This window comes from Perna viridis, chromosome 11 (assembly GCF_037379345.1).
Source record: "Perna viridis isolate PV_CMFRI_1.1 ecotype Kerala chromosome 11, ASM3737934v1, whole genome shotgun sequence".
In the NCBI taxonomy this organism is placed as follows: domain Eukaryota; kingdom Metazoa; phylum Mollusca; class Bivalvia; order Mytilida; family Mytilidae; genus Perna; species Perna viridis.
This window is the reverse complement of record NC_142455.1, coordinates 23309166-23333357: the sequence shown is the minus strand read 5'-3', so window position 1 is coordinate 23333357 and position 24192 is coordinate 23309166. Positions and strand designations below refer to the sequence as shown.

The 24192-nt window shown below is 31.0% G+C and overlaps 1 protein-coding gene across 2 annotated transcripts in view; it reads left to right on the top strand.

Annotated features, from left to right (window-relative positions):
* LOC148603422 (protein white-like) overlaps positions 1-23886 on the top strand; it is a 61966-nt gene extending 38080 nt beyond the window's left edge. For both annotated transcript variants that reach the window (XM_088551892.1, XM_088551893.1), the window contains 9 exons: positions 3813-3832; positions 5084-5189; positions 7274-7411; positions 8542-8692; positions 10055-10132; positions 10618-10723; positions 12816-12916; positions 14740-14843; positions 15638-23886. In XM_088551892.1, coding sequence (XP_088408018.1) covers positions 3813-3832; positions 5084-5189; positions 7274-7411; positions 8542-8692; positions 10055-10132; positions 10618-10723; positions 12816-12916; positions 14740-14843; positions 15638-15742 — 909 coding nt within the window. In that variant the 3' untranslated portion in view covers positions 15743-23886. The remainder of the gene's footprint in view (positions 1-3812; positions 3833-5083; positions 5190-7273; positions 7412-8541; positions 8693-10054; positions 10133-10617; positions 10724-12815; positions 12917-14739; positions 14844-15637) is intronic.
* Positions 23887-24192: the final 306 nt, after the last annotated feature.

Here is a 24192-nt window from a genome sequence, read left to right as displayed (position 1 = left end):
GTATCATATATACTTCCTTGTGTTGACCTTTTTAAGGGCTGCATTTGACTTTTGCACATAAGGAAATGTTGTTAATTCTTGATTTAAATACACATACACATATTTCTGAGAAATAGGCAAAAGTTTAAACATATGAAACGTATTAATTAAAGTCCAACTTGGTACATATTAATTTAAACTAGTTTTGAAAATATATATTCAACTCCCACCAGCTGCCTGACATTTTTTTTAACTTTAAGGTGCTTCTTAAATTAGAAATTGTCCAATGAAATCAAAATTTATTTTCTTGGCTCCTTTGTCAATGAATTCACCTTGTGAATATATTTGTTTTTCAAAATTAGTGTAGCACAGGCCTTTCAATCTTCTATCTAACAAGGCATATATCATGTATATCGTTGGAATTATTTTAGAAATGTCTGTCTATTATCTGTTGTTTTATTTTTAACCCACTGCTTGATTCTAGTGAAGACTGGTACTTTTAAATGAACCTGCTAAAGATGTTTTTTAAGTACATGTATTAATTAAACTTTATGGTACATAATTATCAGTCTCTGTAAGAATCAGGCTGTTGTTGAAACATGATATGGAATAACCCACTATCTTATCTTAAGTGTAACTTGACTATTTTTACTACATGTATCAGTATCAAAGAATAAAAACATGATTTTTATATCATTTTGGTAAAATTTGTGTTACAATTTCATTAAATTGCACTGCAAGTTAATTTTAAGAGCAGATAACTCTGCCAAAAATGTAATTTTCTAAAGTTGTAATGAAAATTTCCTAACAAATAACCAGTGATGCAAAGATCACAAAGTACTCTTCAAATAAAGACTTCTTTCAGTGATATTACATCGTCCATATATGTTAGTTTTTGATGTGCATGTTTCAGATTTTTCCAATTTTGCCTGATTACTCTACCGGTGCACCTGGTCCATGCTCCCAGTTTTTAGTGGAGTCTGAGTTGCTCATTTACTTTTGTTACTTTGTATGTATTATTTTAGTTACTTTATGTTCTTTGTTGTTTTTTCCATGTCTTTGTCTCTGAATTACATTCTTTTGAATTCTGCTAGGACCTGGACTTCCTTGATTACTCTTTGGCTTTATGAATGCGATAGAGAAAGGAAAATTTTAAGCATGGTGAAAATGTTTGCATAATTTTGTTTATATCGAATGTTCCTTGTTAAAATTCAGTGTGATTATTCTGATATATGACAGGCTAAAATGTGTTGAACTTATAAAATCTTTTAATTTTGTTACGGTCAACCTTTAGAAATTGTGATGATTCTTTGCAAACAAAATAACAAATTTTCACCATGAAATATTTGAAAAAAGAGCTTGATTTTGGAATGGTTTACTTTCATGGGATTCAGTGATAAGAGACATTCTATTTCCAATAAAAACAAGTTATATCTTATTTAAAAAATGATAGATGACACAGTAAAATTCTTTTCTTTCTACGTTTTATTATGAGATGCAACTTCAATTTTCAATAGAGTTTTTTCAATAACCACTAATTTATCAGCATTTGTTCAATCGGGAAACAGAATTATGATCAGGTAACTTGTGTTTCCATAGAAGAGCCTCTTCAAAGGCTTAAGATTTGTGACTTACCTATTGCCATATGATTAAAAGTGTTAGGAAACTGCTACATGTGTCTTCGTTTTTTTCAAATACTGTAAATATTTTTAAAAGTTAATTTGCATGCTGTGACCCCATTAAGTCCTTTTCTGATTATTTTTTTCAGTTTTCAGTTCCAGTAACTTATACACATCAAGGGGGATTTTTATTTATTGCTAAATTTTCATATGCTTTATAACATAAGTAACAAAACTTATGGTTCTTTGCTGGTCATGTTCAGCCATTTTGTAAGATTTTTGGACTCCTCTGGTTTACGGGGTATCCATGTCATAACATTAATATCTTTGCCCTGTGACCCCCACTTTTCTTTTCATAATTTCATTAAACACACCTTAAAATATTATTTGGGAAGTTTCTTTTATGAAACCCTTGTTATTTCTTCAGTGGTATTGATAGATAAAACCTACTAAAACAAAACCTATGGAAAATCTAGAGAAATCCTTTTCCTGCCAAAATTTCAAATGCTTTTATCTCCAAACAAGCATACATGCCCATCTAATTTTTCTTCTTATGTTGTTCTAGCATGGAAGATTTTCAAAGATTTCACAACCCTTTGAAATCCATGTTATTCTTAAACAGACCAGCAAATATCCTTAATTAAGGAGTACATAGGAACCATATAGTCTGTCTGTTCATTCATCTGTCCACTTGTATGATAAGGGAAACACCTCATAAACTGCTCAACTGATTTTGATGAAACTTTATCGGAAGGTTAGGCTCTATATGTGGATTTTGCATGAAGATGATACTTCTTGCTAGATTGAAGACAGGAGAAAATAATCCAACTTAAAGGGACCTGTACTGGTCCGAATGTCAAAAGAATAGACTGACAGCAGTGCTAGTGATAAGCTTGCTGTAGAAGGCCAGTAAATAGCACTCTGAACCCTGGCCCCCAACTGGGCTGTGAATGGGTTAACCATGGCATGCTACACACTGGAGTCTTCGGGCCATGGAAAACAACTTTTCAAAACTCTTCTTCTCTGAAACTATTTGACCAATTGGAACCAAACTTGGTATGAATGTTCCCTGGGGTATCCTGCATAGAACTGGTGTGGGGATTTTTGATTCGTCAAACAACATGACCACCATTACTAAAAATAGAACATAGGGTTCAGACAATAGTTTTTCTCATATATCTCCAAAACGGTTAGGTTTAGCCAAATTCTGACAGTATAAAAGTGTTCAGTATGATGAGATCTATCTGTGGTCAAATTTTCATTTTAATATATTAAGCCATGTTGGAGTTATTGCCCTTTTTCAACGTTTTTTGCTATTTTTGATGCTTTTTCTTTCAAAAATCTTTTCCTCTGACACTACTTGACCAATTGGAACCAAACTTGGTATGAATGTTCCTAGGGGTATTCTGCATAGAATTGAATTGGGGTTTTTCGATCCATCAAAGAACATGGCCACTGTTACCAAAAATAGAACATAGGGATCAGACAATAGTTTTTTGCATATATCTCCAAAAGTGATAGGTTTAGCTGAATTCTTTCAATAGCTGAAATGATCTTTATTTTTAGGACTATAAAAGTTTTTTGGCATAAAATTTATTAGACGCTTTCTTATAATAGTTATTGCCCTTGAGAGGGGAAAATGACAGGTTTTTTTGTTTTACAGTTTTCAGCCAATATCTTGAAAACTATGATAGATTTAGACTTTCATTTACTGAAATGATCCTTATGATAAGTCCTATCAAAGTTTTTTTGAGTCAAAATTGTGAGACAACTTCTTGTTTAATTTATTGCCCTTGAAAGGCAAAATTCAACCAGGTGAGCAATTTAAGCTCCTGGGAGCCTCTTGTTCATTTCATCATCATTTCATATTCATTTTATCATCCATTTTATGTTCATAGCCCAGATGTAGCTGCAATATTGGGCTTTAAACATCAATCAAGTAATCAAACTTGAAGGATTTATTTATTTTAAGTCCAAATGAAGCAAATTGTGTTAGTTTGTTTAAAAGTAGTTTAGCTACTTACTGTATTCATATTATTACAAGTACATGTACTGATAACGGAAATTAGATATGTCATTTTTTATTTCAAAGTCATTCCAAATTTCATATTTTTTTTCAGTAGTGATTGATTTCATGGCAAATATATATATCTGCATCAGTTTATAAGAAGAAAAAAAGACATTACCATTAATATTGTTTCTTCTGTATTTCAGGTTGAATATGACCAGACAAGGTAAGAAAAGCCATTTAGATCAAAAGTAGAGTAGGGTTGAAATGAAATTTTCAAGTTTATGTGTAAAGGAAAATTAGTCAAATTTTCTGACTTGAATTATACATTTCAAAATATTATTTCTTCACATTTTGCACATTGAAGTTTCACATAAATTTAGTATTGAATTTGATATCAAGATGATTACATCATCACAAAATCATTTTTGTCAATCATATATGTTACTGTGGGCATTAATTGAAGGCAGGCTTTATCCTGCAACTAGATTTTTACTCTACAACTGAAGGCCCACATTGCTGTGTTTGTAAAATTAGCATTATAATACTGTCTCTTTTATACCTTTCTCATCTTAAGCAAAACCTTACACAGAAAAAAAGGTTACCAGTTTTAGAGTGATTCTTCATGCTTCTGCATACAAGAGACGTCATAAAATGATATGATTTACCATTTTTAATCTGTATACTGTGATAGTACTATTCTTCGTGGGGTACCAATTTTCGTGGTTTTTGTGGGTAGGCCAAACCATGAAATTTGGTTCCCAATGAAAGAAGATTTCCATTGAAGTGTATTCTGAAAACTACAAAACCAAGAGTTCATGAATCCACGAACTTGTGTTTCTTCCCTAATCCATGAAAATAGGTATCCATGAATTAAAGTACTTTCACAGTATATTACAAGATTTTTTTCACTCTATACATGTATAATACGGTTGTAGGGCAAAATCAAAATCAGCACATGTACATTGTTGGAAATGTATTGCTGTGAAACAGTCAGAATCAATCAGGGAAACCCTAAAATTTGACTGTTTCAAAACTTGTACAAAAACATTGGATATTTTCTGGCAATTTACTTAACGTGATTGATACTTGAAATGTGGCTGATTTAACAAATACATAATGTAGTTTGCAATCATGCATGTACACTTGAAAAAATATACAAAGTCATTGATATTTTCTCTATGAAATTTGAAGTAATATCAGATCTTAATTTAACCAAAAGAAACAAATTGATTAAATATTACAGTACAAGTCAGTGATAAGTGAATGGTAATAACAAAATAAATTCTAGGCAGTAGGAATGGAAGTTCCATATAACAAATAGCAATATCAGGGTAAAACTGGAAAGTTGGAAAGCCGCCACAATGGCCTTGACTTGGTACAGGCATTTCAAAATGAAGGGTGGGTTAAACCAGGTTTTATTGCACTCTAAATCTAAATCATTAGTGTTACTTCAACAAAACTCTTTTCATTACAGTTACGGTGCAAGCTGGTTCCAGCAGTTTGGTAGTCTGACATGGAGGTCATGGATTCAGAACATCAGGGATCCTTTAATTCTCAGAGTCAAGATATTCCAAACCATAGTTAGTGTTTAAGGGAGTTATGAAATAGTGGATCATCTGTTTCTTTATGCAGTTTATTGATTTAGGATACAGATTTTTTTTAGTCAAACAAATTTTTTTAAGCTCAATAAAAGAACAGCATTCCAATGCCCCCCACGAAAAAAAGTGTGGAAAACAAAAAAGCTTTAAAATTAAACAGCATCTTCTCTAATAAGACAAACGTTGAATCATGCTGCAATTGGGTATTTTCCCTGTATTTACAATTGAAGGTAGTTCCATATAATAGAATAATCGATTGGAAAGAGTGAAAAACCAAAATATAATCACAAATGCTGAAGAACACCCAGATTTAAGGAGGGTGCAGATCATGTTTCTTGCATGAGTTGAATCTTCAGATCTTCTTGCCATGAGTTATTAAATTTTGAATATTCAAGATAACCAATGGATAATCCTATTTTTGTTAAATAGAATTTTTTCTATAATTTATTGCTATTTTCAATGTATCGTTTCTAGCCAAGGTTTACATTCCTGTCCCTCTACCTTCTTTCCCTAGCCATGGTTTACAGGAGGAGAGGTAAGACCATAACCCATGGCTAGCGTACTTTCTTTCCCTAGCCATGGTTTACAGGAGAGATAGGACCATAACCCATGGCTAGCGTAGATATTTTCAATATTAATTACCATTCATGTGATGCACAGATTGATATTCATATTGTGTCATTTTGGGGGAGAAAGACTGAGAGTGAAATTACATTATTTATTCCAGGTAAATTTTTGAGAATTTTTACACAGAAAACATTAGATAAATCACTCTGTCTGTATGATAATATAGGGTCTATTACTTTATGCACTCTTTCTGAGCATGCTGGATAAAATGGATAAATAATTAGATACATTTTAGATTTACATTTTTCATATGAAAATCATTCAACAAAATAAAAAAAAAACTAAATATATTCTCATCAGTGAAACAACCAGTCTTTGTGAATTAACAATTTAAATTAATCAAAACCATCACCTTAAAGTTGTGTGTTTTTTTGTTTTTTTTTCAAGGGGTGATAATTTGTATAGAATGCGCCAGGAAAAAAAAAATTGACTAACTCTTCCCAGATCTTGATAATAATTACTTTTTTTTATTCTTGAAATTTAATGAACATGTAATTGTACACAAATTATAAGGCTTATGTTTCATTTTTAGTAACCATATATAAGTGTCTTGGGCTAATTATAAAAATTATCTAAAATATATGATATACTAAAAAAAATAAATTAGTACCACAGGCTTCCTAGTACATATGAATGTTCACAAAAAGTAAATCTTCGACAGATAATGTAAAAGTACTATTGTTTCTGGGGTACCAATTTTCGTGGTTTTCATGGGTAGGCCAAACCACGAAATTTGGTTCCAAACAAAAAGGATATTCTTTTTGATGTCTATACTGAAAACCTCAAAACCATGAATTCAAGAATCAACGAACCTGTGTTCCTTTCCTAATCCATGAAAATTAGTATCCACGAATTTAAGTACTATTACCGATATTACTGTATAAGTTGTGAGAAGGTGTTCTTGAGTTGTACTTCAAAACTATTATGACCAGTAAAAAAATCACTAGCAAATGCTAAATTTTAATTTTTGGTATTATTTTTTTTTATTTTTTTTTTTTTTTTGTGATGAACAGTCTAAGTATATTCTTTATCATATGCTGTGCCTAAAATAAGAAACTATTATAGCCATTAACATGTTCTGTAAATTAATAAATTATTTAATGTTTAATCACCAGCTGTGATTATTGTGGTTCAGTCAGACAAAGAAATTTAAATCAAACACATTTTTATATTTAAAATAATATAATTTTTCATTGAAATAACATTGAAAAATTAAATTATTTACATCAAATGCAAGAATTTTATATCCCATGGACAAATAGAATTTCAAATTCATTTAAAGAAAATTGATACATTCAAATGTACATTTTAGTGATATCTGAAAGTATTTACTGTTTTGTATTTAGGTTATACACTAGTACATATGTTGCTTTTCACTATTTCCATTCTTTTTTTCTATATTTCACAGTGCTTCATATGATTTTCTATTTATTTTTCAGTTTATTGGTACTGTCCTGGGACTTATTTACCTGCATACCAACAATGATTATGATCAAAAACAAGTTGTAAATTCCAATGGTGTCCTTTTCTTACTGCTGACCAACATGAGCTTTTCAAATATGTTCTCCATACTGAATGTAAGTAATCTTCTCGGTGGTCTCCGTTAACGTGCTCACATTGAATGTAGGAGGTAACTGGTTCAATACCCAGCCATTCACACCAAAGACTTTATAAAAGGTAGTCAACGCTTCTTTATCAAGCATGCTGTCCTTTAAGGGATAGAGTGAGGACTTTTTAGCTCAGATCAGAGTAATGTGTCTGAGCCAAACATGACAAGCCTACCTTTGGGATGGCCTATGTGAGCTAGCACAATAAAAAATCAGGCTCAGTGAAGGACTTATTTAAAGCAGGGTCTGTAGGATCAGTCATTCATTCTCATCCTGAAATGTACAAAATATCAGCCTTGGAATGTCAAATTATAATCACTTAATCAGTCTGGATGTAAGTGCATGTCAGTCCTCTAATATTAAAAGCCTATGATCATATTCACATGTGGGAGCTAAAGAAAATATCAGTACCAGACATCACAGTGTGTATTTTATTATGACATCATGTTAAATGACTTCACATCAAAATATAGGGTCTGATGTCTATTGTTTCTTGTTCATTTCGTTGATGATATTCCTCCTATATCTGACAATTTAACCAGGTTTTTCTGGAGACCAGGAACTACATGCAGTATCTGTTGTAAATTGTTTGAAAATAGCAGTACTGATCAACAGCCATATTTTTGTATTCTTATTTTTATACCCAACAGTTTCCAGTTTTATTTGTGTTTTGCATGCCTTTATCTACTGTCCATAAATCTGCAAACTGTTTGTTGGATTGATTTGAAATTTAGTATGTTACTTTGAAATGATTATTGTGCAGCTTGAAATCATCTCAATCACATATCAAAATCCTATCTACTAAATTGATTATAATTAAGCAAAAACATCCCATTGTTTTTTGGACAAGCTTTTTCTACTTTTTATTGGTCAATTCAGTACATGTTTTGCCTGGTCCAGTCTGTTAAAAGGGACATCTGATTGTCCTTTGAACTAAGTATAATTGTTCAGCCTGCTACCAATAATGTTCAAATGGTGTACTCATTAATTATACTTAAGTTTTATAGTTAATGTAAAAGTATTGGAAAAATTGGTGTTATTTCTTCAATGTCTTTATGCTGCGTAGTTAATGGAGATATTTTGATTTGTTAATATTACAGACATTCCCAGTGGAACTTCCAATATTTTTACGAGAATATGGGAGTGGATTATACCGGGTCGACACATACTATATAACCAGAAACCTGACAGAATTACCTACACTCATTTTACTACCTCTCTTATTTGTATCAATACTTTATTGGATGGCAGGTAAGTGTTATATTAGAAGTAATCATTTCTTTAAATAGAAGACATGGATGAATTTTCAATTTGAAATGATCCATGCCATGATACAATATCATTCAATAACATTCTTACAGTATTTCTTACCTTGTTACTAATTAAATTTAAAATTAATTTTAAATTACTCTTTAAATAATTAGCTTTAGGAGTCTCTTCCATGTGTTGTTGCCATAGTCCATTTACATGAACTTGTGAACAAACTTTTCTCTTGTTGTCTTTAAGCTTGCTTTCTTATACATGTGTATATAGAAAATTAGTCCCAAATTTTGGCTTTGTATCAATAGTCATCTGTCTCTATATATTCAGTACTTTTTGCTCCTGACAAAGACTGTACAGCCAAAAACTTGGATCTTTATTTTCTCTATTTTATTAAATTTTATTCGTATATCAATTTTGACTTTTTAAATGTGGATATAGTTCACTTTTTCTTTTATTTTTCCTATGGTAATATTAACCAGATTTATAACATTGATATTGAAGTCTAGTTACAATTCGGTTATAGGTGGCTTAACTTAAGTACGTATTTTTATGTGGTAGTTTCAATTCAAAGTAGATGCTGTGAATTAGCTGAATATATAATTTATTTTTCAGTCATGGTACTCAATTTTTTTATTTTATTGCTCACGTAGTGAATATTCTCTACCTATATTTCAATGCTTTGTAAATGTGCTTACCCATTTTTTGTTTGGTCCATGAATGTGCTCACCTATTACTATATCATTGCTCAGTGAATATGCTCGTCTTATTATTCATTACTCAAATACTATACTTCTCCTAATTTTATTATTTATTGAATATATTTACCTAATTTTTAATACATTTCAGACTAGTACAATTCAGGGTCTGTTCCATTGATCTTACGTGAAATATCTGCCATTGGACTTTAAGACACAATCCAACTTTGCTTACCTAATATACTCACCCTTTATTTAATTCAAGGAATAATGTATTTGCTAACCTTTAATTTAATTCAATGAATAGTGACATTGTTTCTCTTTTATTTAATTTAGTGGATAGTGAATATGCTCACCCTGTATTTAATTCAATGTATGGTGAATATACTCACTATGTAATTACTTTTATGTGTGGTGATTATGCTCACCCTTTATTTATTTCAATGTATGGTGAATATGTTACTCTGTATTTAATTTGAAGTATGGTAAATATGCTCACCCTGTATTTAATTCAAAATAAGGTGAATATGCTCACCCAGTATTCAATTCAGTGAACAGTGAATATGCTCACCCAGTATTTAATTCAATGCATGGTGAATATGTTCACCCTGTTTTTAAGTCAATGTTTAGTGAATATGCTCATTGTATATTTCAGGTTTATATTACAATATCGAAAGCTACCTTATTTGTTGCGGTATAGCAGTGCTTGTGGCAAATACTGCAGCTTCATTTGGTAGGAACTTCTTTATGTGCTTGATTATTTTTCAACTAGATATAACTCAGAGGTTTTGCTAAAATGAATTATATTACAACTGAGAAATGACAAAATCACTACAAACCAATGCTGTTTTTTTTTTTATTTGGGAATTATCTATAGTTGAAATTTTGATGCAGTTTTGTTTTTTTTTTTTGTACCAGGTATAACAGTGGTTTTGTGGTAATCATACCAACCACACTTGATGTTTTATCAGTGAGATGATATCTATTCATACAAGGATGGACAAATTTGTACATTTTTACGAAAACGAACCATTTATACAAATGAAAGTGATAGCCTTTCTCCAGTGATTTAAAGTATTTACTGTTCTGATAAAGAGGAGATAATTCATGATATCAACCTGCTTATTCAAAATTCTGATAAAAGCTTTATTGAAAACAAAATCAGAATACAAAATACTTCAGTTTTAAAAGGGCAGTATCTTTTTTTCAATTTTATAGGTCTGATAATATCAACCATGTCAAGTTCAGCAAATATGGCCCTAGCCATAGCTCCACCACTGTTGATTCCACTAATGCTGTTTGGTGGATTCTTTGTACAGAATGAGTAAGCACAAGGCATCTTATTAATAAGTGTTGTACACTGAAACCTGTCAGAACAGAATCCTTTGTGAACTTTACCATTGGATCAGCTTAAGACAGGTGCTCAGTTTACCCAGGTTTAAATACCAGTCCATATAAAATTCAGACACTGCCAATGGTAAAATAATTGATAGTGTAGAAAAACCATGGATCAGATGATACTTTTCTGGTCTACATGTGCAATAGTCCTTTCTGTATATAGGTCTGAATTTTTAAGAAAAATATTCTTTAACATGCCACTAAAATCAACCAAATTAAACCAAATCAAGAACGATAACTCTTACAGAGTGCTTATTCTGTATACATTCTTTATAAATTTTATCTCAAAAGCACAACCCCCAAATGAAAAACTAAGACTGGTTATGTGATCTATAATTGTTTCAGAACAACAAATTAAACTGAATTTAGTGGTTTTTTTTCGCATTCATGAATCACCTGGTATCTGATTTTTATAAAGACCGCTACTTAAATACAAATGTATTAATCAAATAATATTACATAATCTTAATATGCTGTACACGTGGAGTAACCTCTCATCAGCAGTATTAAAATCAAAGTTCTAGGTCCCAACAAAGTAGTATACAAGAAGTTTTCAAAACCCAATCGTCTGAATATAGCTGAAATATTGCTGATCGGACGTTAAACCCCAACAATCAAACAAACAATCAAAACCCAAAGTGCCAAAATAGAAAACTAAGCACATTTGAATTGATATAAGGGGCTTTAAAAAGTGTCTGGTTTCAAGGTTATTCAGGATTTAGTTCAGACAGGTTTCAGGATTATTCAGGGTTTAGTTCAGACAGGTTTCAAGGTTATTTAGGGTTCAGTTTAGACAGGTTTCAAGGTTATTTAGGGTTCCATTTAGACAGGTTATTTAGGGTTCAGTTTAGACATGTTTCAAAGTAATTCAGGGTTTAGTTCAGACAGGTTTCAAGGTTATTCAGGGTTTAGTTCAGACAGGTTTCAAGGTTATTTAGGGTTCTGTTTATACAGGTTTCAATGTTATTCAGGGTTCTGTTTAGGCAGGTTTCAAGGTTATTTAGTTTTCAGGGTTATTCAGGGTTAATTGTAGACGGGTTTCAAGGTTATTCAGGTTTCAGTGTTATTCATTGTTCAGTTAAACAGGTTTCAAGGTTATTCAGTGTTCAGTTTAGACACGTTTCAGGGTTCAGTTTAAACAGGTTTCAGGGTTATTCAGGGTTCAGTTTAGACAGATTTCAGGGTTACTTAGGTTTCAAGGTTATTCAGGGTTCAGTTTAGACAGGTTTCAAGGTTATTCAGGTTTCAGGGTTCAGTTTACACAGGTTTCAGGGTTATTCAGGGTTCAGTTTAGACAGATTTCAGGGTTACTTAGGTTTCAAGGTTATTCAGGGTTCAGTTTAGACAGGTTTAGTTATATCTTTATTGTGTAAGTTCCCATTGTATAAATACCAAGCCAAAACAATATATAAAGCAGATGTTTAATAATATCAGAAAATCTGAAGTCAGATTAGGCTCAAGGTGACATAAATGACATATACACTTAATTTCTTTCTAAATTTACAATAGTCATATAAAATGAAATGAGTTTTAATTCTTTGCTCCAGTATAATTACTGAGATGTGATAATCATGATAATCAAGCAAAGTAAGGCCAACTGAAATATTTTATTAATTCACATGATCTCTTATATCTCTTTCATAAAAACAAAAAAAATGCTTTTCATTGTTGTTTTTGCAATGATGTTAAATGCCCCTGTATCGCTAAATCTCAGATAAAAAAAAAGTAAAAAAAAATTTCCTTGCACTGTCATTGGTTTTAATGAATAATGGCATGAAACTTAATTGTCCTTGTATTTTATGCAAAACTATCCGAAAGTGGTTTTGGCAGTAACAGATAAGCATAAAGTGGCTATGGTGGAAGACACTTTTGATGGCGATATTTTTTTTTTTTTAAATTATGGATGGATCATTTAAAAAAAAGACCTTTGAAAATGATTTTTGGACAATTTTTTTGCAGATTTGTATTGTTTTCTTATATACAACCTCTTATAATACCATTTAATTTTTTCTCTCCAGTACTATACCAGACTGGTTACTTTGGATGAAATATCTCTCCTGGTTCCAGTATAGCAATGAGGTTCTGTCTGTAAACCAGTGGTCAAACATAGACAAAATAAGTAAGATATTTACCTCTGTATTGAAAAATACAATGATAACCAGTATATAATTTAAGGAGGTAGACCTAGTGTAAGGGACACAACTCTTATAAATCATAATGTTTGTATTCAGCATTTTACACTAATCTCATGTAAGCATCAAGGTAACTTGGACTGATTTCATTCTGTTTCAAATGAAAACTTGATTAGCTATGGTGAAATTGAATATGATACAAACATATCACTGATTTCAAGAGTTATGTCCCTTACCCTTGGTCTATCTCCTGGATATAGTATGAGACGATTCCTTTGTCCATAAGCATATACATGTACAGTCTGAAAAATAATTCAAATATAGACTGATGATTGAATTGATGAATATGAGATATATTTCATGTGTGATAGGACAGTGGTTAGACATTATTGATTGAAATTGTTAGTTTTGAGAAAGGGAGGAATGTGTTAATGACTTTCAGAATTAGTATTGCTCATGTTAAATATAAATTGAATTATATGTACTTAAGGGTATAAAACAGCCAAGAAGGAAATCAAAAGAACATTTATTAAAAATCAATTATCTGTACAATAACAAAAATGTCCACTCAAATACACATGTATGCAAAAAAATACCTTGGTGAAAAACCAGTAATAAACAAGTCTAAGGAAATGTAGGCCAAATACATATCAAATACTTGTGAATTAAATGGGTCAGTTAATCATGCCACATTGCGGGTAAACTGGACACTTACATATAAACTATGTTGACTATCTTGTGACCTAATATTGTTTAACATAATTGGACAGTATATACATGAACATGTTGTATATTTCTGAGATCCTTGCTCATACTCTTGCAATAAAAGTTACAGTCAGTTTTGCTCATCATGGATTTTTAATCTGTACCAGATACTACTACACATGGTAAAATACTTACAATGTATCAGTATATATTTTGACAGTGTTCTGTGTCATTATGACATCATATTTTGTTTTTTTTAACAACTCTATCGTTATTGAAGGCCTAGGAAACTACCCTTTTTAGCTCACCTGGCCCAGTGAGTCATTACCGTCTTACCGTCACTTGGTTTCTGTCCTAATTGTTTGTATGCATGTTCCTTATGGTATCCTGCACAAAAATGATCTGTTAAAAAACATGGCCACCATTTCTATTCAAAGAACATAGGGGTACAACTACATATATCAAGGATTGTCTCAAAACTTAGTTGGATAAAGATTAATGAAGAAACTCCCTTCTTCGTCTAGAAGAACTTTTAGTTACTGAAGTTCTCGTCTGATTAAAGTTGTAGAACAAATCCTTGTTAGAGTTATTGCCCTTGAAATGAATCAAGTGAACAATTGAGGCTCCTGAGGGTCTCTGGTTTATACTTCCACATCTTAAAAATGGGGAAGTATATAGTTGTCATGCTGTCTGTCTGTCCATCCCCAGTTCTAATTACAAATCCTCTAAAATTGCTGACTGGGATTTGATGAAGCTAACCACAATTTAATCACGTGATGTTCTCTATCTCAATCTGAATGAATTTTTAGGTTTTATATGTTTTCTGTGGGGAGAGGGGGAGCAGGGGTTTATAAACATTGTTCATAATTTTTCTAGTTTAACATTGTTCTGTTTTTACCTGCATCACAAGCAGTACGAGCAGGTCTTATAGCCATTGATTCTGTCTGTCTGTCTGTCTGTCACACTTAGGAGGTACCTACTTTGTTTAATCTGTAACTCAAAAAGTGCTAAAAAATTTTATTTTATCATTATGCGGAGTTAATATATATGTTGAAGATGTTTTGGACTTGTGGATGTGAGAAATTCTTTTTATTGTTCATTACAGGCTGTCCAAATATAACAGTGCCTTTAAATACAACAAGTATTGGTCCTCCTTCAAGATGTTTCCAAACTGGTAAACAGGTTCTAGAATCACTTAGTTTTAGTGAGGTGAGTTGTTCTATACAGAAATCATGGAACATTTACTGTAAACCAAATATTTTTCAAAGACAGTTTTGTGGATTCTGTCAAGTGAACATGGAATCAAATTCCATGATTTTTAAAAAAAAAAATGATGAGAAATCACAGTTACTACTTTTAGTGCTTAGCTGTCCACCATGAATAGTGAAAGTAAGTGAACCTTGATAATTAATACTTTTACAGTACTTAATTCAATTACTTTTTAGAGTATTATTGTTCTCTTGCAAATCTATCAAAAAGAATTCAATGGGAGTTAGACAAATATTCTGAAAAAAAAGACTTATGAAAGTTGAAATTATCCTGAAAAAAAGGAGGGTGCATTCTCATCCCTGCTTACATGCCTGTCTGTTGCCAAGGGACTATGAGAATGGCTAAGTTTATGAGCAAATACAGAGGAAGATATTAAAGATCACAGAAAAAAAATGTAATAACCTTGATGAGATGTTTGGGTTCTTATATGCCAAAATACTAATAAGTACATGTTCATCTCTTTAAAATTTAGTATGACAATTTTTAGTGTAGAAAAAGATGCTGTTGTTTTTATTTTATTTTGGATACAAAATTTTCTTGTCACCTGATCAATAAACAAAGGCATGAACTTTAAACCATGCCTCCTTTAACTGAACTACTTTTACTAATGAAAAATCCTCTGAAAAAAGGCATATGTATTGGAAAAAATTAATATGAATTTATCATATTTTTGCCAAAATATTAAATTATAAGAAATGTAACTTGTAACTTTCTACTTGGAATATTTTTTTCAGGATAATTGGTATCTAGATTTTGGGCTGATATCTGCCCTTTTCCTGGGATTCAGAATATTGGCCTTCCTGATACTCTTACTACGTGCCAAAAGATCAAGTGCTTGATATACAGAACTGTTCTAATACTCAATCATTCCAGTATTTTATATACAGTGAAATCTGTCTAAAACAAATCCCTTTTGACATCAGATTGTTTCAGTTTTTATAAGCTCACCCGGTGAAAGGCCATGTGAGCTATTGCCATCACTTGGCGTCCATCATCATTGTTGTTAACAATTTTACAAAACTCTTCTTCTCTGATACTACTTGACCAATTTGAACCAAACTTGGTATGAATGTTCCTTGGGGTATCCTGCATAGAACTGTAATAGGGATTTTTGATCTGTCGAAAAACATGGCCGCCGTTACTAAAAATGGAACATAGGGGTTAGACAGTAGTTTTCGCATATATATATCCAAAACCATTAGTTTTAGCCAAATTCTGACTTGGGGTAAAAGTGTTCAGCATGATAAGATCTATCTGTGGTCAAATTTTCATTTTAATCTATTAAGCCATGTTGGAGTTACTGCCCTCTTTTAAAGTTTTTTGCTATTTTTAATGTTATTTCTTTAAAAAATCTTCTCCTCTGACACTATTTTACCAATTGAAACAAAAGTCGGTATAAGTGTTCCTTGGGGTATTGTGCATAGAATTATAGTGGAATTTTTTGATCCATCGAAAAACATGGCTACTGTTACAGAAAATAGAACGTAGGAGTCAGACAGTAGTTTTTCGCATATATCTCCAAAACCATTAGGTTTAGCCAAATTCTTTCAATAGCTGAAATGATTCTTATTTTTAGGACTACAAAAGTCTTTAGGCATAAAATTTGTCAGACGCCTTCTTATAAGAGTTATTGCCCTTGACAGGGGAAAATGACAGGTTTTTTTTACAGTTTTCAGCCAATGTCTTGAAAAGTATGATAGATTTAGACTTTCATTTTCTGAAATGATCCTTATGATAAGTCCTATCAAAGTTTTCTTGAGTCAAAATTGTTGGACAACTTCTTGTTTAATTTATTGCCCTTGAAAGACAAAATTTAACCAGGTGAGCGATTCAGGCTCCTGGAAGCCTCATGTGTTGATTAGTTAACACAGGTTCAAAATGTATTGAAATTGACAGGTGTCTGATTTAGACAGGTTTTTGAAATTTTATCATAATCTTAATTTTCATGCTTTTTTAATCCAGTTGTTACTTGTTGATTTGAAAAGGTGAGTATATAATATTGTTTTTATTATATTGAGAGTACTTTATAAACCATTTGCACAATTTTGATTAGTCAGAAACATAGATTAGCAGGCCCTAGACCTTTATTTGAAGTCATGAAATTATTAAGAGTTAGCTCCCCTGTTACACAATTTTAATGCCTGTAATTGGAAATTGATATTTCTTCCATATATTTTATCATTTTGAACTTATGGTTTATAGCTGATTAATTTCACTGTGTACATGCATGATGAATAGTATGGTTAATTTCCGATCACTCATACCCCTATAATTCATCCTACAACCTAGATATATTGTATGGTACAGAGTATTCTACTCATATAGAGAGTTGAATAGTTACTTTAGAGAATATATTTGGGCGTCCTTTGATTGAAAGACCATTTATATACATGTATGTGTACAGGTACATGATTTAATGCCTTGGATAGTTAAGACAAGAAGATATAACTTTTTACCATTCCATGGGTATTTGAATCTCAGCCAAGTTAGAAAGATAGCAACTTTAAATTTCGTACTCATTTGTCCAGTGAACAAATACGACAGTTCATCTGGTATTGGTCATTCAATCAAGGGAAGACCAACTCTATTCCTTGGAGTTAAGGATCAGTCTTGTGTCAAAGGCTTACATGTGATGTTTGTGAAAGTGGTGCAATACTGTTTAAGTTTGAGTTAATTTATTAAGATGGCTTTTACTGGCATATTTTATAAAGTTATATTGGTATTTTATTACAGAGCCAAAATAATATATGCAAATTTCCACTGTTTATCATGGTTAGATTTATTCAGGTTTTGTCAGATGACATTTCTGTAGTTGTTGTGATACATGTATTAGGTTGTATTTTAAGATTGATGAGGGTCAGTATGTTTGTATTTATATTTAATTTCAGGGTTTTAATTGTGAGATTTAACTATAGATGTAGAAATTTTATTTTTAAACTAGACTAAAATTTCAATTAATATATTTTACTAAATAGGTGATGAGCACATATTTTAGTTTAAATTATAATGAACTGATTATAATTGTGTATTTTAAACCCATATTTTATCTTTTTTATTCATATAGTGTTGTTTTTTATTGATTGTAAAGTAGTATATTGAAAATATTAACTTATTCATTTTTGTAAACACTTTTTATATGTACTTTTGATACAGTGATGTATAATTTAAAGTATTTTGTACTACTTTTTTCTAAAAAAAAAATGTGTTTCAAAAACACTTACAGCCCATACAATGATGATGTTCATGGAATAGTGTTGGTCTTTTTGTGGTTAAATGACAATTAATTTCCTCAGATAGTCGACTGAACATGCTGTTGAAACTCAATAGATGTAGAAAGTTTAAATTATCTCGGTTATCAAGTCTAACTACCAAAGGAAGTTCATTGGTTGTTTGTCATTTAATCAAGGGAATACAAACATCATCATTTATTTGTCATGGAAATAATGTAAGAACATGCAGTTGGTGTCTTCTTCATTCAGAATACTCAGGACAAAATTTATTCTCCTTTCTACAATTGTGATAATCATAGTGAGTTTTTGATTGGTTGTGTTTGTTTTTTTTTTATATTGTTACAGCTGTTAGGTTGAAATCATGAAATCAGACATGCTTACATTATGTATCCATATAACCATGTTATTTCAGAGTCTTCACAATTTTAAATATAGTGTTCCTTTCTACAAGGTTGAGTGACAAGATCCATTTCAATAAAAAAAAAAGTCTTTTTTATAATAAAAAACACAATAAAAAAAAGTCTTTTTTTGAGATTTTTTATTACTATTTATTACTTCAACTAATTAGATTGTTTAAAATAAAAACATCAAGGGTAATTTTGCCAGACAATTTCTTGGCAGGGACATCCAATGTTCCATTATCAAATACCTTTAGTTTTTTTTTTAAGTAGCGCTTTTGTATTTATACCAGGTACTTCCATTTTAAGACTGGTTGATCAAATATACATTCAATGAAAGAGTTGTTAATAGTCAGTGCAGGGTATGTAGTGTGTAATGTTGTTTGGGGCCATCTGCATCCTGCCCTGTGGTATGAGGGTTTCATCATCATTCTTCGAAGACCAGTGTGTGGCCTTGGGCTGACATTTTCATCCCAGTGGGGTTGTTGTCTCTTTGAAGTATACACCATACCTATTCTTGTTATGTCATTGTAAGAGATCTTAATACTAAAGTCAATTAAGGGCATGTAAGTGATGCTTGTTTACCATTTCCTTTGTGATTGATACAAAGTGAAGTACTTACCATAGTTAAGTTGTAACATGGAGTTAGAAGTACTTGAACAGATGTCTTATTTTTTTCTAATATCTATTATGCAATTTACAAGGCTGTGTTTGCCTTGTCATTTCTACTTCAATATGACTAATAGTAAAGGATGCTGTATTATACTGGAGATATTCCTTTTAAATTAGTTTCTTTCATCTTTAGCTTCCTAAAGTACATCTTTTTGCAAGTCTTCAATGAAAGTGATCTATATTGAAATACAATGTGACTTGTCTAATTTGATCCACCTTAGAACCTAAAATTGTATTGGACAGGACAAGATAGGTTACAAAATTGTGTTGTGTTGGATGAAAAACATAACGAAGTTGATTTGGGCAAGACGGGTCACAAACGTGAGTTCAACAAGACAGATCTCAAACCCATGTTGGACAAAACAGGTTACAAATCTATGGTGGACAAGACAAGTTAAAAATATATATTGGACAATACAGGTTACAAATCTATGTTTTAGAAGACAAGTTATAAATCTATATTGGACAAGACATATTACAAAACTGGTTACAAAACAATAAAAGCATCAAATTCATGTCAAAGTGTCTGATTATACAGGACTAGATAGATTTTACTATAAGGCCAACTCAAACAGTTTATTTGTTCTCAGGTACTTCTTCATCTCTACTTAAGTGTACCTTAATACCAATTTTTATTGCCATTACTTTAAAAAATGAACAAAATAGCAACTCACTAATGATTTTTTTTTCAACTAGAAAAAAAAACATTCCACTACTTTCAGTAAAATGTAAAAAAATTTCCCCACACCATTGATTTTTCTAAAAAAAAAAAAAAAAAAAAAGCCTTACCCAAGAACCAATGTATTTACCTCCATCAAAACTCGATGTGTTTTATAATCTGATGAACATTGTTTAATTACCAGTAGGGTACCAGTATTATGTGCCTCTTTATAAACTTGATAGTTATATTTCATTAAACCTCATGTATTTTATTATGCATACTATCCATTTGTAACTTGCCAACAATTATTCGAATTACAAGACTAACTATCATAGGATAAAGTCAATCTGATCTGGTGTAAGTACATACTGCATCTTAGTACATGTTATTCCTGTTGGCAAATAGACTGATGACAAGCTTCCTCCATTCCTCTCTGTTGTTGGCTTCCCTTTTGAGGGTACCCCAGATGTATCATCTTTCCAACTATTTTTTTCTCATTGATTTAACCCCATGATATTTTAGGTCTTCCTCTCTCTCTTCTTCCTTCAGGTCTCCATTTTAGACCCACATTGATCATGTCTTCAGGTGATTTGCGAAGAACATGACCAAGCCACCTCCATCTCTTGTGTATTGGTAAAGACTCCATCTCTTTGTTGTATGTTATTCTGTACAGGTCTTCATTCGAGATTTTATCCTGTATAGTTTGCAGTCATTGTAAAGTTTGTATTGATTGAAGCAGGATTTTCTTGATTTGCAGCAACAAAAATATAATTAAATAGCACTTAAGTACAGCTCTGCCTTAAAACCAGGCAGAAGCTTATGATTAGTGATTCATGCATATCTTGAACCTCCCAAAAAAATTTTGATCAGAAATCCTTTAGTAGGCCTCATAGAAATTGTATTCAACAATAAAAGTGCATATGAATGTTGGTTAATGGAGATATTAACACTTAAAAGTTTGGTTACTTTCTACTAAATGACAGTAGGGAAAAATTTCCTGCCAGAATTTTTACACTATAACCAGTTAAAAATTATTTCATGATATATAGCAGATCCAAGGAAATGAACACAGAAAGACTTATTTTTAGTACATAACAAATGTGTTTGAACAGTTTCTTTGCATATCTTGAGATATGATGAATCATCCCCTGTCTAATTTTTAGACAGACTCATACTTAAATCTGAGTGCAAAATCACAATGATTCATTCATTCTTTCATTTGTATCTTTATTTCCTCTTAACAATAGATTCAATTTACAATATTATAATAATGGAATAACTGGGGACATTATATTACATGTACAATGAACAATATTATAATAATGGAATAACTGGGGACATTATATTACATGTACAATGAACAATATTATAATAATGGAATAACTGGGGACATTATATTGCATGTACAATGAACAATATGAGTATGCCTAGTTTGGTATAACCCTGTATATACAAATATAAATACAAGTCACATCATGATTTCAAAGACATTTATGCGTTCTATACTATCTTAGCATGTTAGGTCATCTTATTGCTTTTGAATATTGGACAGTACAGTGAATAATCCTACCCTCTGTAGTATGTAAACCAATGTCATAACTCCTTTAGGAGGTCATGTCCATGTTACCATTCATTGATCTGCATTTCACCAAAAAATGTTTCCCTAGTTGGAATTGTGATGTGAATGGCAGAGTTCAAGTTCACATAGTGTTAGCGCGTTAATGGGCATTAGCTACATTACTACTAAATATTGGGGTTAGATTTTAATACAGAGAATATTTGATTAAATATTTTGTTTAGTAGGGGGCTAAGTTTTTTTTTAAGTTTGATAGAAATTGTTTCTGGTCTTTAGAAAATGAAGAAAAACAATCACAGATCTAGTTACCTGAACTTTTTTCTTACATTAACCTAAAAGCCATTATGATGTCAAAGACAAATAATTTTTATAGGTTAGCCTGATTTGCAAGTTGTGCTAATGCTCACAGAACTTAAACGTAATTGTCACGATTCAAACAGAATTTATACTTCAAAAGATGCCTGTGATTCATAAGCTTTTAATTAAGGTCTGAAAGGGGAAACAAATAATATGTTATAACTGGCTAGATCTGTACAAAATCTCACTTTTAATTGTTAGGATAATTCATATGGAGTTTTGTTTACTGAAAAAAGGTGGCAGTGAATCATATGTACTTCAATGTGGTAATCAATTCTAAAAATAGCATCTCATTGATTTATTTTTGACATGACATTCTTTATAGATAAAGTCCTTGATTTTAGTTTTAATAGATTCAGTCTTTATTTGAAGTATATTTGTTATGTAATTCCCAAAATCATAATTCATTATTATCCTGTTATTATTTTCACTCAATTCTTATTAATTAACCACTGCCTGGGATAATATCCATGCCTGGGAACTGACAGTCTCCTGCCAATTATCAAAAGTAATTTAGAAATATATTCTAATTACTATGTAAATATTATCTATATCTGTTGAAAAAAAAACACAGTAAACCTTTTATGTATAGTTCAAGACAAAAAGTTAATTTGAATATTTATTTCTATTTATATGGACTATATCTTTGTATTTTCTGACTGTGATTTAAGTCAGTTAAGAACATGTTAATTTTTGTTTTAATAGCATGTAACCATCTTTATTGAAGATATATATACATTTTATTACTATGTATTGACCATGTTTTACATTGTTAGAAATAATGTTTTAAGTACATTTTGTATAAGGCCATGCTGAATTGATTTTTAGCTCTTGGGTTTTTTTTTGTGACACAAGTGAAATTTGCAATTCCTTGTGAATATTTACTGTGGATATAAATTGTCAGATAGTAAAGTTACTAGATAGTTTAACATATATTTTCTTTACCATGGTACAAATTCGTTTTCATTATTTTAAATGTGCTAATGTGAGTTTAAGTCAAAGTATTTTAAATGTGCTAATGTGAGTTTAAGTCAAAGTATTTTAAATGTGCTAATGTGAGTTTAAGTCAAAGGAACTAAAAATCAGTTAGATATGGCCATATTTTATAAGAAGCTGATGGAATTTTAAGTATGAACATAAGTACATATTTATTCATTCTTTTTTTTTATTTAATTTGTTTTGAAGTACAAACCACTTGGAGTGATAATACTTACAATATTATTGTTTTAAAGGACCAGTCCTGTTAAGAGTTAGGCAAAATATAAAACTGAAACATATGAGTCATATATCTTCAGTGTACATTTACACTCAAAAGTTTCTGTCTATGCCAGATATGATTGGCATTTGATTTGTGGAGAAATTAGATATTTTTTCTTATTGTAATATAATTTAATTTCAGAAGTAACATGCTTTCTGATTGAATAAAAAAAAATTGTCCATCATCTCATAGACCAAATTTGTTAATGACTGTGACGTTATCAGACCTTTTTAATGATTTATTCTTTGAATTTTGGTACTTTAATTCAATTATAAGGAATGACTGTTATATTTTTCGGTCTATTTGAAATAACGTCAGTGCTCATGGTGCACACTGAATAACCTGCGCGGATGGGGTTATTTCTCAATAGACCAAAAAAATATGTCATTCCTGTAGCAACATTTAATTTCATTAGATATTGTTGTAAATTTCAGAATATCATCTTTTCCACCATTTTTATCCCCTAATTGTGTATACATGTACAAACCAAAAATTAATAATCATTTTCATAGTGTACTTTGACTGATGACTGTATAGTATTTGGTGTCTTGTTGTGGTCAACCATGATTTGACAGTCACAGATTAACAGCTTAATGGCTCTGCAAACATGTCACAAGTAACTTTCAACCCCATGATTGATGCATCTAGATTTACAAATACAAAATATATCCCTTTTTGAATACTCAGTAGTTTTACTTCCTGTACTTATACTATTTTAAATTGTTCATTTTCAAAATGTGTATTACCATGTTGACCTATTGCCTGATTCTTATAGAGGCATGTTCATAAATTATTTGATTCTATTTTTTCAATAAAAAATCTTTGTACTTATGTTTTTGCACTTATGTGGTAGACCAGAAATGAATGTATGTGGTTAGAACACACAGGTTGAAAGAAAGTGTGTATTTTAGGCTTCCAAATATTTCAGTTAAACAGAGTTCAGATATTCTTTAGGGTTATATTAGACAAATCTTTATTATTATCTTATGAAAAAAATTCTTTGCACTTTCTAGATCAGTTAAGCTTCCTTTAAAACAATTTTGCATTGCAGAGGACAATATCTGTCTGTCTGCTAACATTTTTTATATTTGTAAGCATAAATTTGCCGTGAAGTCAGAAGAACTTTAAAGAAACTTT